The sequence below is a fragment of the Calidris pugnax genome, unplaced genomic scaffold (genome assembly GCF_001431845.1).
Source record: "Calidris pugnax isolate Ruff unplaced genomic scaffold, ASM143184v1 scaffold70, whole genome shotgun sequence".
Taxonomy (NCBI): Eukaryota; Metazoa; Chordata; class Aves; order Charadriiformes; family Scolopacidae; genus Calidris; species Calidris pugnax.
Window position 1 is genome coordinate 1223817 of NW_015090862.1, and position 13510 is coordinate 1237326.

General features: G+C 40.6%; 2 protein-coding genes across 2 annotated transcripts in view; both read right to left on the reverse strand.

Moving 5' to 3' along the window:
- LOC106889365 (F-box only protein 22-like) overlaps positions 1–6795 on the reverse strand; it is an 18717-nt gene extending 11922 nt beyond the window's left edge. The window contains exon 1 of the mRNA XM_014944289.1: positions 6739–6795. Within this exon, the coding sequence (XP_014799775.1) occupies positions 6739–6795 (57 nt within the window). The remainder of the gene's footprint in view (positions 1–6738) is intronic.
- A 1320-nt stretch (positions 6796–8115) lies between these two features.
- On the reverse strand, positions 8116–13508 carry FBXO22 (F-box protein 22; the record flags this gene model as incomplete). The annotated part of the gene is made up of 6 exons (XM_014944290.1): positions 8116–9099; positions 10374–10539; positions 11522–11686; positions 12692–12787; positions 13208–13295; positions 13467–13508. Coding segments are annotated over 6 exons (987 nt in total), but the record flags the coding sequence as incomplete, so codon positions are not given.
- Positions 13509–13510: the final 2 nt, after the last annotated feature.

The window sequence follows — 13510 nt, forward strand, 5'->3', positions numbered from 1 at the left end:
TGAGGACTGTATTGATTCAATAGTTTCAAAATTTATACCTGTGATGCACGTCCAGAATTTGGCTTGTTTCAGATACACTTACCAGATGTAGGGAAAAAAGTACCTTTCTCTAGCCAATACCAATTGTTTTTTTTTTAATGTAAGACAACATGAGGATAAAGTATCACTGCTAGTGTACTGCTCAGCTTCCTGGCACAAGATTTCAATTCAAATTAAAAGAGAAGAGATTGGTAATGGTTAAAAGAAGTTTACTAGGCAGAGTATTTACCCTTTGTTTGGTATATGTCCCTAATATTAAGCAAGACACCTTCCTTGATGGTTTTATTTTTGTCTTGCTGCCTTCTGAAAATCTCACTACTGAGGGAGATTTAAACCTTACCTTAAATTTTCCAGTTGATATTTCAGATACTAGAAGTCAGGAATTTTATTCATCAGGTCCATTCCTGACACAAAATAGTATCCAGCCAGGTGTCTCGGCTGAAAAAGTGCTGCTCTCTCTAAAAATTTATTTGTTTTATGCCCATTTGTTGATCACACCAGTATATTATTTATCATTTTCTGGTTCCTCACAGGATTCTCTTCCTCAAACAAATAGAGGCCAAATGACATGGTCTGTCTCTCTTTCTGCCTTGACAACACAACCAGACTGTCTTGTTAGTCAGAGGCATAGAAAACGTGAACTGAACAATTTTCTTTTCAACTCATTTCTAGCACTGGAGGTTGAAACCAGCAAAAATCAGATATGTTTCCATCACGGCACATTACCTAGCAGCTCTTCATATGGGATTTATAAGGTTGTACTGAAGAGAAAATTAATTGAGAAAAGTTCAGGAATTGAAAGGGGAGAAAATGCAGCACGCAGATTTCTTATCTCTGAAATAAAATATTTTGAGGTGTATAAAAATGTAGGTGCAAAGAAAATGTTGAATAAGCTTCTATTCCTAGGATGTCTACTACATGCTCTAGTGTTAGAAAAAATAGCATGTATTTTACATCAGTGTAGAAAAATTTCCAGCAAGATAGAGAAGAAAAGGCATGCTGTTACAATGTATAAGGTAAGAAGTCAAAGAGAAAAACATATTATAATAGCTACTAGGAAACAAACCAGAAAAATGCATTACCTTCTGAGGACTCACATCAGAGAAGTTACAGTTGAAGTTAACACTCAGCATCTGAAGGGAGAATCTGAGGCCACCAAATCAAGTAGAGGATCTGATCCAGAGAAGCTCTCGATCAAGTTATATGAAGCACTAAAAGATCACCTTCTCCTCACATTAACTGACTTTTTATGTTATTTTCTGGACTTCAAACCTTTAGCAGATACTCTGAAGGAAGCTGGTAATATTGTTTTAAAGGCTAGGAAAGAGAAAGGTGATTTTTCATCAGATAGGGACATGCCCCTGTTAGATACAGAGTGTAGGACACTCGTAGCAGTACTGGCAGCTGCATTAGAATCAGCATTACCTAAAGTACTTGTCATAGCCTCAGTGAAAATTGGTCAGAGACAACTGCTTTTAGATAACTGCCAGATATTAATCACGAGACATTCAGACTTAACGTTAAAGTTTGGTATACTATTTTCATTGAGAAAGGAAATATTAATAGATGTAAGAAATAAATGGACTGAAGTAGTACTCTGTAAACCCTTAGAACCCTCCCAGCTTTCTAGACAGACAGGGAATTGTAATTCACTGTTACCAATCTTGTTTGCATTATTAAGGAAACAATTTGTACAAAAAGTGAGGATGAATAAACTAGAACCACGTTTAAATGCAAACAAGTTGATTTATGAAACAATGTTATCTTTGAAGGAAATCCCATTAGCAATTCAGAGTGCTTCAAACCCACTGCATTTGAGAACATTTCGGCTTCTAAAATTAATTATTTCAGTTCACAAGCTTTGTGAATTTCATGTTCAGGTCAAAATGAGATCAGGCTACAAATTCATTTTAAGGTGGTCAAACGCCACAGAAAGTACCGGGTAGCCAACAATATGTATAATTTAACAAAGTAGTACAACACTCTTCTAGCAATGCTTGCTTACAAAATTAAGCAAGTACTCCTGTGAGCAATAAAGCTAAGGATACACCAGTTCCAGTGCATCAGATCTTGTGCTTGGGGTCACTGGAGTCTAAAAAAGCATTATGTGTAAATGCAGGGATGAGTAATAATGTCTCTCTTCTCTGCTTGACTCCTGTTTTCATGAAACAAGATCTCCTGTCTTTAAAATTACCTCTCCACCAGCTGAAAGATTATGGGGGGAAGAAATGGGGAAAAGACTAATTTCCTAGGAACCTCCATTAATATCACTATTACGGCAAAAATTCTTTTATACCTGAAGATCATGTTCTCTTTCCAGAATCTTGTAGCAAAGGTCTCTTCTTAACATGTTGCCTTTTGATCACTTGCACAACAAAATGCCAGCTGTTAGCAGGAAACCTTTTTATAGACCTAAATAAGAGGTTGCTTATATGTTACTCAGTATATAACTGTTTCATTAGTAGCCCAAACAAACACTGGGGCAAAGTACAATGAAAGGAGGAGAAATGGCTGTTCAAATGAAAACAAGAGGATTTCTCTTGTGCTTTATAGTCTTATGATTTATATTGTTAAATATTAAGTGGGAAGACCAACAGGAAGTCCATTTGGTAGCACTTCCCATTTTAATGTTGTGCAACCCCTTCACAATTTACTGCACTAAAAAATCCTATTTCCTTCCTGGCCCTGCATTTTTAAAGAGCAACAGAGGGGCTCTGATAATATGACTCAGTCCTTTGAAAAGGGAAAACAGAGAAGAAATAGGGGAGAGAACTTGCCACAGTAGAATTGGTGTCTGTGCTGTTGCTTTCTGTTGCGAGCGTTCTGACGAGGAGCTGCTGAACTGACCGGAGTCCAGGCAGAAAGGGAAAGCAGTGAGTTTACCTAAAAGGCTATAAATTCCTGTTATGTGTTCAGCAAATGCTGTATCAAGAGATACATACCTAGAAGGGACTGCCCAGGGAGAGCTTTAGCCATAGGTGGTTATGGATTTAACATGGGACACCCAACTCCTCTACGTTAAAAAACCAACCAAACCAACCCCCTCAGTTATGTTCCTTTGGTATTTAGCATCCTTTCAGATATAAAGGACATCAAGCTATTTCCAGTAAAAACTGAAAAGACTGTGGGTTAGTTTGGGCGAGTTTTCACTTGTACTATGACCATACTCAAACTCAGAGATATTAATGAAGATGTATCTGTATAAGTATGGGGTAAAAATGCAACTGCATTGTGTTATGATTCTCTGGCAATATTATTAGATTACCAGGATGCGTATGTTCGCTGTACCCCTCTCAGATATAATGCTTTTTGTTGACGTCTGTATCTTAAATGAAGAGATTCCTTTACCTCAGATAACATGGAATAATCAAAAGAATCCAGACATAAAATTACTTGCTTTTTTGGTCAAGATTAGTGAAAAAAATGCTTCAAGAAAGTACTGCAGTATTTCCTACACTTTGAGGAAAAATGAGCAAACAAAAAAACCCAAACATGTGCATGTCTGAAGATGTTCAAAAAAAACCACAAAAGCTTTTTCATTATTGTATGTAAAATGATCTGTTTGTGCTTATCCAAAGTCTGTCCTTGTTTTGCTTGTGACGGTAACTTGTTCAGCATAATCTGTTTGCAATGTGAGAGAGCAATTTGAAAAGCACCAAATAAAAATGTTGTGAAATCCCGCTAGGCAGGTTGCCACTCAGCTCCGTGTTTGGGACTGATACTCCACAAAACCTTCTGCCAGGAATTATTTCTATAGCCAGCTAAGGGCATGTAAACAGAACCTGCAACTGTAAAACCTGAAATAACAAGAAAATAATGCTGTTTTCATCCCCCAAATTAAAATGAATTCCTAACACTTCTAAATGCATCTCTCTGTCAGTTTGTGTAACATTTGAGCATTCTTTTTCTGTGTACGTTAAAAGAGACTGTTTTCAAATTATCCTCTCAATGTAAGTAATGATATTTTGACTACAACTTTTGTACAGGCAAATGATGGGCTGTAAAAATGTAGCAGAGCATCCACTGGTGGCATTTTTTAACAGGGCTCGGTAATTTGAATCTATGTTGTACGTTTTCCATCACAGACTTTCCTGCCGTTTCAAACTATTCAGTCATTTTCACCAGTGCTGGAGATTCTCAGAGAGTTCCTCTTTTGAGGGGATTAGTGTTTGCTCTCAATTTTAATACTGACAAGTCAGCTAAGACTAGCTTATTTTAAAAAAGCTGTTTTTAACTCTTATAGCTGTGAAAACTTATCTTGAAAAGGTGACAAGACTGCCACTGATTCAGTGATATGAATCACTCCAAAACATTTATTTTGAGCAGTCTGTGTTACCTGCTAATCTCCATGAGGACCTAGCTGTGAAATGTAATGATGGCAATTTATAAATTGTTTTCTAAAAGTGTTTAGAAGCACAAATCCCATTGATTTGAAATAAAAATTTTGCTCCTAAATTATCAAAGCTCTTAAAAAAAAATTCCAATTATGCATTTGTCTGCTAATAATTCTAACATAAATACCCAGGTAAAATGATTTCTGAATAATCCAAACCTATGCCTTTCCTTTGAAAAAAGAAGTTTCCAGTTTTTCACTGTAGCTATGTTTGTGTAGAAAAACACCCGACATTGTTATGAAGTGGTGGGAGGCATAAAGGAATCAGCACGAGGGTCCTACAATGTTTGAACTCGTATTTGTTTGACCTAAAGCTGTGGTACAGGACCAAGGGGCACCCCCCGTCCCCCCGAGGTGAGCTGCCTTTACCTCACTGCACATCTCTGAGCCTGTAGTTCAGGAGACACGTTCCCAGACAGAACACCCTCAAGGCTAATCCGAGCCCTTCCGAAACAACAGCCTCTTCTGGAGCCTGTCTCTGGCTAAGAAATGGGATTAGGAACAGGGAACATTTCAAGTAAGAAATTTGATAATTAAAGTCTAATGTTTATCTTACATGCTTTTGTGTGCACAAAGTACAATTGCTGTATTAAGATGGAATGTATTTTAGAGATCCACTGCAGACTCATACAGTAAAATAAAATATCTTCCCCATCATATAATCATGAAAAATAATCATTGGGGGAAATAATTATTTTCTTGATATTTGCAGAGATTATAAAGTAAAAGACCCTACAAAAGACCACTTAAATTTACATATGTAATATCTTCGTTACTTCTAACTATGTAAACTTCCAGACCTCAAACATTATTTTCCTGTATCATTCTGCTGAGTAAAACAGAAGTAGGCATCTGAATAGCAAATGTTTATTAACTTACTCTCTGTCATTTAGCCAGACACTATTGATTCAAAAAACTTTGCCTCATACTAGTTGGTGTATTATATGAAAATTAATGAACACCCCTAGAGTTACTTCCCATAGAAGTTCTCAATTTTTAGAAAGATAAAAGTGAATTACGAGGGGGTGAGTTTTGAGATAGACTTTTAACTAAAAATTAATTAAGAATCCTATGTGACCACTTGTTTTTTCAAAATTCAGTCTGAGGTTTAACATTATCAGCTTTCTCTGCTGCACTGAAAGTCAAAGTTGGGCTGCATCACTTACATATCCTGGTTTACTGTTCGCTGCCAAGGGGGCATGATTCGGTATGACTCATTCATCTCTTAAAATAAGGCTTGTTCCAGTATTCACTTGGGCCAAAATAAATCTGACACAGAGAGTAACAAAACCCAGGTTCGCTATCTTTGCACTTTTTGGCAGTTTTTAACTGGATGTGATTTCTGGAAGTACAGTTGTGACAATTTAGCATAATTTGGCTCTTCTTTATCAAATTATTCTTGCTTTCTTACAACTACATGCAACAGAAACATCCTATAATGAGGGGATTTTTAAACTAGTAATTTTAAAATAAAAATTATAGTAACAGTTTTATGTTTGGCAATTGCCGTTATGGGTTCTGCAAGTACAAGGTTATACATCACACCGCTTGCCTATGATATTTTTTACTTTTGAAACCTACAGTTTGTTTAATTGAAAGATGCATTAAGATGCGCAACAAAACAATATTCATATTCAGAACATGGTGATAAAAGAATGTCTTTTACCTTTCCATCACTCCTCCCTGAAGGTCTTGTGACTTTGAAGATTTTCTTTTTTTCTTAAGAAAAACAAAATCCAGTTGTGGTCACTTATGGATTATATTCTCTTGCTGGAAACATATTACCATCAGCGCTGTAACCGCAGATAATTATCTTTAGAGCAGTCCTGCTATTCACATTTACCTCAGTTGCTCAATATGCATTTAAATAACTTTGTCCACTTTAAAACCCCATGGTTATTTTTTGAGTGACAGAGGCATAAATTACTGCACTCCAAACCTTTGTATAGGTTAAGAACAAGCTCTGCCTTTTGGTACGTGCACCTTTTAAGTAAATATATTTTGGTTTCATTCAGGAGTCGTCATGGTTGAAGAGCAAATGACAGTGTGGAGGCAAAATGAGTTTGAAGAGGAAAACACTTTAATCACAGATGTTGCAATTTGATCCATTACACCCCTTCCCTGTCACTCAGAAGGCGGACTGTGCTCTGGGAGAGACAGTTCCAGGGCCCCCCGGGCTCATCCCCACTCCCTGCTGTTGGAGAGATGATCCTGGTGCAGGCTTTTGGGGTTCCCCACCAGCAACTTCCCTGTACTATGTTTACCTCTCAAGTGTCTGCACCTACAGGACTGGGCAGCTGTCAGACCTTGCTGATGATCAGTCCCTTCAAACCACACTCTGATTTCCTCGTTCCCTGCGCCATGCGGAATCTCCCGGACATGTCTGCACTGTTGTTCAGAACTCGGGGTTGATCATACGTCACCTACTTCTACTGCAGCAAAAAGTCAGTTACAGTTCACAGGCTTACGGTGGCAGCAATGCCCCTAGCTCTAAAGCACACCAACAGCTACAGCAATCCTGTTGGCATTACAGAAATGAAGTATTTCCTTTGCCTTCTGTTAAACAGAGGCTCTGTCTTGTGCAGACAGAAAGTGCCAAGCATGACATTCTGATTATGCTGAAAAGAGAAAACGTTTACCCACCTCCCACCAAGTAGATTCTCTTAAAATTCAAGCATACTCTATTTGCAAACACCTTTCTTTCTAAACGCAATACCTAAACATTTTCCAAGTTGCACGCACACCTACTAACCTCCTAGCCCTACAAGGCCACTGGGAGTTCACAGCTCATCCTGTCTTCTAATTAAAAAAAAAACTTGGTTTTTTTTTCAACAGCCTTGGGCAAGTGCTGTCTGTGTTTAACACCCACTGAAATCAGCAGTTAACTCTCTGGATAGATATGCCTCTACCTTAGCTCGTTAGGCCAAGTTCAGGAAAAGTTTGAACTAGACATAAGCAAAAAGCTGCCAACTGTAGTTCTGGATGGTACATTTAAAGCAAAATAGCGTTATTTTTTGTACCACAGACAGCTAAGTATTTTCTTTATAGTACACTGAAAACGGGCCAGCCACCTGATTTGGCATTCAGAAGTGTAGCGAAATGGTACAAAATGAATCTCATTTTCTTGTCATTCTCTTACTAAGTGAAAATACAAGGGAGGAAAGAATTTAAAAAGGAGCAAATATATTATTAGCTATACTGAGACTATACTGAATTTACTTACTTGAACTTTGCAGTAGTGCATTCCAGCTGCAGCAATCAAACCAGGTGACTGATGTAAAAGCACAGGAAAACATGCAAAAGCACCAAAAGCACAGGTCTCGCTTAAAGGTCCCACATAAACAGAACACAGCCAGATCTTACACTGCCCACAATTTCAAATTAAAAAGCAAAACACTTTTTAAAGGAACTTAAAGATACCAGGTAGCCTTAATTTTCAGCACTCTACATATAAAGATGTCTAATAGAGAGCATCATGCTATAAGAGAATCTAAAAGAAAAGGCAACCAGTGCATTTGGGGTGTGTAAACTTAAATACACAAAGACTGAAATTGCCGGTGCACACCAAGTACCAGATATTACCCTAAACCAGGTATTCAGAACAACTGAAACTCAGTTCAAAGCTGAGCTTGGAACTGGACCTCTTTAAATCACAGCTTTTTCTCTAAGAATAGAAGGCAAGGTACTTTTACATATTTTCATCTTTATTTAATGAGCACTTTGTTACTTTTCTCTAAAGCTTTTCATTCATTTTATCTAGTAAAACCATTCAGTTCTGTAAATAGGACTCAAGTCTGGGTTGTGCATCTTGAAATAAAATCCAGGAAATGGTGGATTTTATGCATCAGTACATCTGTATGCATCAGTAGTTTTTCTAGACTGTTTTACATACACAAATAGAGAACATCAAAGTACTGTCTCTTTCTACATGTTGATATTTGGACTCCAACTGCCATTTGTGCAAACCACTCTCATTTGGGAAGAAAAAGACTTTCTTCAATTGCAGAATTCCATCAAATACCATTTACCTGCAATTCTGATGTGTACGGGGGATTACACAAAACGCAAAGATCTTGCAGCTATGATATTAAACTCTATTCCAAGTACAAGACTCGATAATATTACGAAAATGATGTGTACGTTTTGGAAGGGGCTTTGATTGCAAGATGTCCACTTTTTCAGACTTCTCAGCTTTCTGGAATGAAACAAACAGCTCACTGAAGCATTAAAAACATATTTACACTTGGTTTGCTTTAGTTGAACCAAGATGAATAAGAGTCATGACGGTAGTATAACCGTGAAGCAGGTCATCCTTTATGTCATTACATTCTCTTAATACGAAATTCCCAGTAACTATTCGATCGCATCCTATTTCTCCGTGTCCAAAAAAGCCAAAGAGAGGAACGTTTGGAAAAAACTTCCGAAATGCATCTGCTTCCATATTCCTTTTGGTTTTATAATGCCGATATCCTCTGCCAACACAGGCGAACATGAAGCCAATGGTGTTATGCTCGGGGATGTTTGCTGCTTTGAGACGCTGCATGGCGGCTTCTGCTGTCCTCTCATCAGCCACGTCCTGGTCTAACAGGACGGTGGCACTCTGGATCTGGGGGCCGCTGAAAGCCAGCCCCACCACCCCGCAGGCATCGCCGGGCTGGGCACTGCTACTGAAAGGCAACAGGCACCAAGTCAGAGAACGTTCCAGAAAGACCACGTCCGACCTGAATAATCAGGTTTGAGCAACCTGATCTAGTGGGAGGTGTCCCTGCCCAGGGCAGGGGGGTTGGAACTCCATGATCTTTAAGGTCCCTTCCAACTCTAACCATTCTATGATCGTATGAATAAACTCTTGCTGTGGCAGAAGTAGGTATCAAAGCAGACCAACACCCTGGTGATTTTGAAAGCCATCCATACTTCAAAATAAACCAAAGACTTCAAATTTTAGCAACCTTATTTTTTAGCAACCTGTCGCAAGGAAAATCTTTCACATCCATTACCAGAGATTAAGTGTAAACCTACCTTTCAAATACATGCCAAATTCAGCAGTTTCTGTATGAACACCAACCGAACTATTAGTTAAACTTAGGACAAGCAAAGAAACTCAGCATTTACATGTGAGATCAGGGCAGTCAGTAATGGCTTCAGATTCGTGTTGCTTTAAGTCTCCTTGGGAATATATACCTACTTATGCTTTTTTAGCAATAATTTAATATACGGTCATCTCTCATATCTGGAGTAATGGTGCAGGTAGCATACATCAGGTGCAAGAAAAATGTTGGTATTACTATGGAATTGAGACCTAGGCTGGCATGAGAGGAGCCAGCGGCACCGTCTGCCAGTGGCTGGACATGACTCCCCAGCACAGGAGCTCCACGGAGGATGCACCACTCCTGCGAGTCAGAGGGCACAAAGCGCTCTCCCTGTGCAGCCCAGCAGCTGGAACAGCTGGAGCCCAATTCTGCTCTGCCCTGGTGGAGGAAGGGGCTTTAAGCTGGACGAGATCAGCACATCCTTCAGCCCTTAAGTGTGCTCCTGGGGCACAGTCCTGTTTGCGTGGTAAGCTACTGCTGGGTAGCATGATGCAGAAACAAAACGTTCACATGAATGGTCTCTCTCACGACGAGTGATAATTTATCTGCAAGCCAGAGAGCAAACACAGCCTGCAAAAAAACCACGAGGTATCTGAAGCTGGAAATCTCCTTCGCAGTGGGTCTCTCCTAGCTGGGTTTCCAGAATCCAATTTGTAACACGGTCATAAATAAGTTTCCCATTTTTCCAGCTAGATCATAGTGTACCAGTTAGACTTTATTCTCTTAAAAAAATTTATCATTTTACTACTGTTAACAGGCATTTCTAATATGACATCACTAAAATACTACAGCTTTTGCAGTTTCTCCCATTTTAAGTCTTCTTTACAATTTACCTTGAAAAAGATACTTACTTCTCAGAGGCCAGTGACGTAAAGCTCTCCACTTGTCCCCCAGCCAGGATGATGCTTTTCTCATTCAAAGGATTGACTATTTGATGAAGAAATCGAGTCGCTCCAGACTTCCAGGAGTTGTAGCCAAATAGAAGAACCACCCGGAGATCTGGGTTATTCTTCAGACCTACAAACAAAACCACAGACACAAATCCTCTTATTTTTAAATCCTGACCCCAAAGTCCAACCTTCCTAGTCTCTCCTCAAATAATATATCACACCTTTAGTCATGGCCTTCCCTTGCTGCAATTGGGAAAACAAGACACAAGCTGCCCAGGCATCCAGGGGCTGGGCTGCATTCCCCACCCAAATGAGAATTCCTGAAAAGCAGCTAGCAAGGAAAAGAAGACTCCATCTGCTTCCTCCAGCTTGCAACTTCTTTAGCAGAACTTCTGAGTTTTACTACAGGCTCTGAAGGCACAGCTCTTCAGTTTTATTTGGCAGCCTTAATTGTTCTTTTACAGATTAGAAGTGAGAGTACAGGTTATTCAACAAGAACCACAATGCAGTAAATAGCTCTGCCTGAAAATTAAACACATGACATACAGCAGCCAGTTACTTATCCCAAGGCAGAAAATCCTGGAGTCCTAGAAGACTCAAGAAATCCTCGTCACATTACTCTCCATAAATGACCTACGCTGCTGAGGAGACAACGCGAGGAATGTAAACTGTATTTATTGAAATATCCTGTCTTCTGTTCCACCTTTGCTTGCTGTAACACCTGACTTAGGATCTAAACGCAAAGTTATTCTGGGGAAGAAGAGAACCAGCTCCTCCACGCTCATTTCTGAACTGTAGTGATGGGAGCCATTCCAAATAGCACAAACTCATTTATCATTATTTGTAACCAATTAGAGGTTGCTCGAAACCTAACAGCACCACTTAGAACCCAACTGAGGTAATCTGAGATCAACACTCAGGGTAACTTAATCTTAATACTCAGGAGAACAGGAAGAAGAGAGATACATAATTACCAGCTGCAGCCCTGGAGAGCCACAGAGGGCTCTAGGAACGGAGTTGGCACAGAAGCTGTTGCTTCCGCGCTGGTACCTAAAGGAGCAACACAACACTGCACAAAAGCCCAAATACTGGGGAGATCAAGGACATACCTGCTTCAGCAAATTTACTTTCATCAAAGACCCTGTTCTTTGAGTCCTTTGAAAAATGGAAAGTATGAATCTTCACCCCGTCGATTTTGGGAAACAACAGAGCAAACCCAGCTTCGCCCTCTTCAATTTCTTGAGGCTGATTGCTGCCTGAACCCATAGGGGTAACTACAAAGATACAAAACCAGACATCTCATGTTCAGTGATTCTAATACTTTTCTAATACTAATATAGTGATTCTAATACTTTTGTCTACACTGTAAGAGAGATTAAAAGAGGCAGAACAGCTTAGATGATGTCAAACATGATAGTTCATTTCTGTAACAACATATCTAATTGACAACTGGGGTGATAGTTTCCGTTGACGTTTTGGCAGGAGTCCTCCTGGCTATCCATCACGCTGAAGTCACTGTGGACAAGCAGACATGGATATATTTGGACATTTCCCTCCAGCCACACCAAACATGCATCAGTTGGAAAACAAGCACCAGGCAATACAACTCTCTCAAGCCTTCCTGCCAACTTCTACAGGCACGCAAATGTACTCAGATTTTTAAGGTGTTGTACAAGCGTGTGATGACAGTATAAAGCAAACTGACAGACATACTGAGAGCGTATTATTGAATTATCTTGGTGATAACAATCAAACACCCTACTCATGCTCTGGGAAGAGACTTTAAGGTGAGAAAGTAGGAAAAAGTTTTCTAACGATAAAAAAGTGAAGGCACTAGAAAAAAACTGCCAAAGGAGGCTGTGAATTTTCCATAGCTATTGCCTGTGCCTCCTGCTGGAGCATAAAAAACAGCAACATACTGAGGATGTCCTGTACATTTAAGTAACAATATAACTCTGAAAAATACATTAAAATGCCAGGGAAAAAAAAGCAATAAGCTGCCTGCTCAATTAAATCAACCCTTTTAGTTATAAGTGCATCACACAAAGTAAAAAATTAAGCTCCACATGACTTAGCAGCAACATTATGAAGTCCTTAAAATTTAACGTAGCACTGAACAAGGTGAGAACAGAACATGGTAATTGCTGTGCAAACTCTCCCACCAGTCTGCAGGACTACGCTTCCAAAAACATACAAAATTGTGATAAACTGGACCCGATGTGCAATTCACTGGACACCTTCAAGCCGATCTCTCCCAAAATCACACGTTTTCTTCCTACCTACAACCCCCGGGGTGACCAGTCCGAGAACCTGGCATCGCTTCGGCAACAATTTTTCGAGCGCAATTGCTGTTTCTTTACTGTTTCTTTTCCTGGCTGTTAAAAAAAAGAAGAGGAAAAAAAACCCCACAGGGATTAGTAAAAATTAGCTGTTCTGAGTGGTACCGGAACACACCCCGCAGTCAATCCCATCCTATCTGTCCAATGCTGCCCATCAGCGGCTGCCCTGTTAACGGCATCTCTACTAATCCGTACTAATTGGTATGAACACACGGAACGCAACCAGCATCCTCCCGCGGGTAGGCACTCGCCTGTATGGAATAACGCCTCTCTAAGCTGCTTCACACCACAAATACAAACCTACGGGGTCGTGTGTTTTTTTGCAAAAGCGTTACTTTCCCCCGAAATTCAAGCTCAGAGGATTCCCTTCCGGCCGGGTTCCCTCTACGCGCCGCCCCCTCTCAGGGCGGGTTAAGGCCCTTTACCTCAACCCTTCCCCTCAGGTTAAGGCTTTACCTTTCTTTTGCTCGTGACACTCCTCGTGCCCGCTGAACGTCCCCGCGTCCGCGATGTACAGCACGGTCTGCGGCAGCACCTGCACCTTCTGCGGGGAGAGGGGAGAACCGGGGAGCTGCGGCGGGGCGGGGAGGGACGGAGCGGGGCGGAGGGGCGGCGGAGAACCCGCGGAGCCGCCGCGGAGGGCCCGGCTCCCGCCCCCCCTTCCCCTCAGGTGCCCTCAGGCCCCCTCAGGCCGCCCGCGCGCGCGCGCACCCACCTCCAGCTCGCGGGCCAGCGCGCGCACCAGCGCGTGGCTGTCGG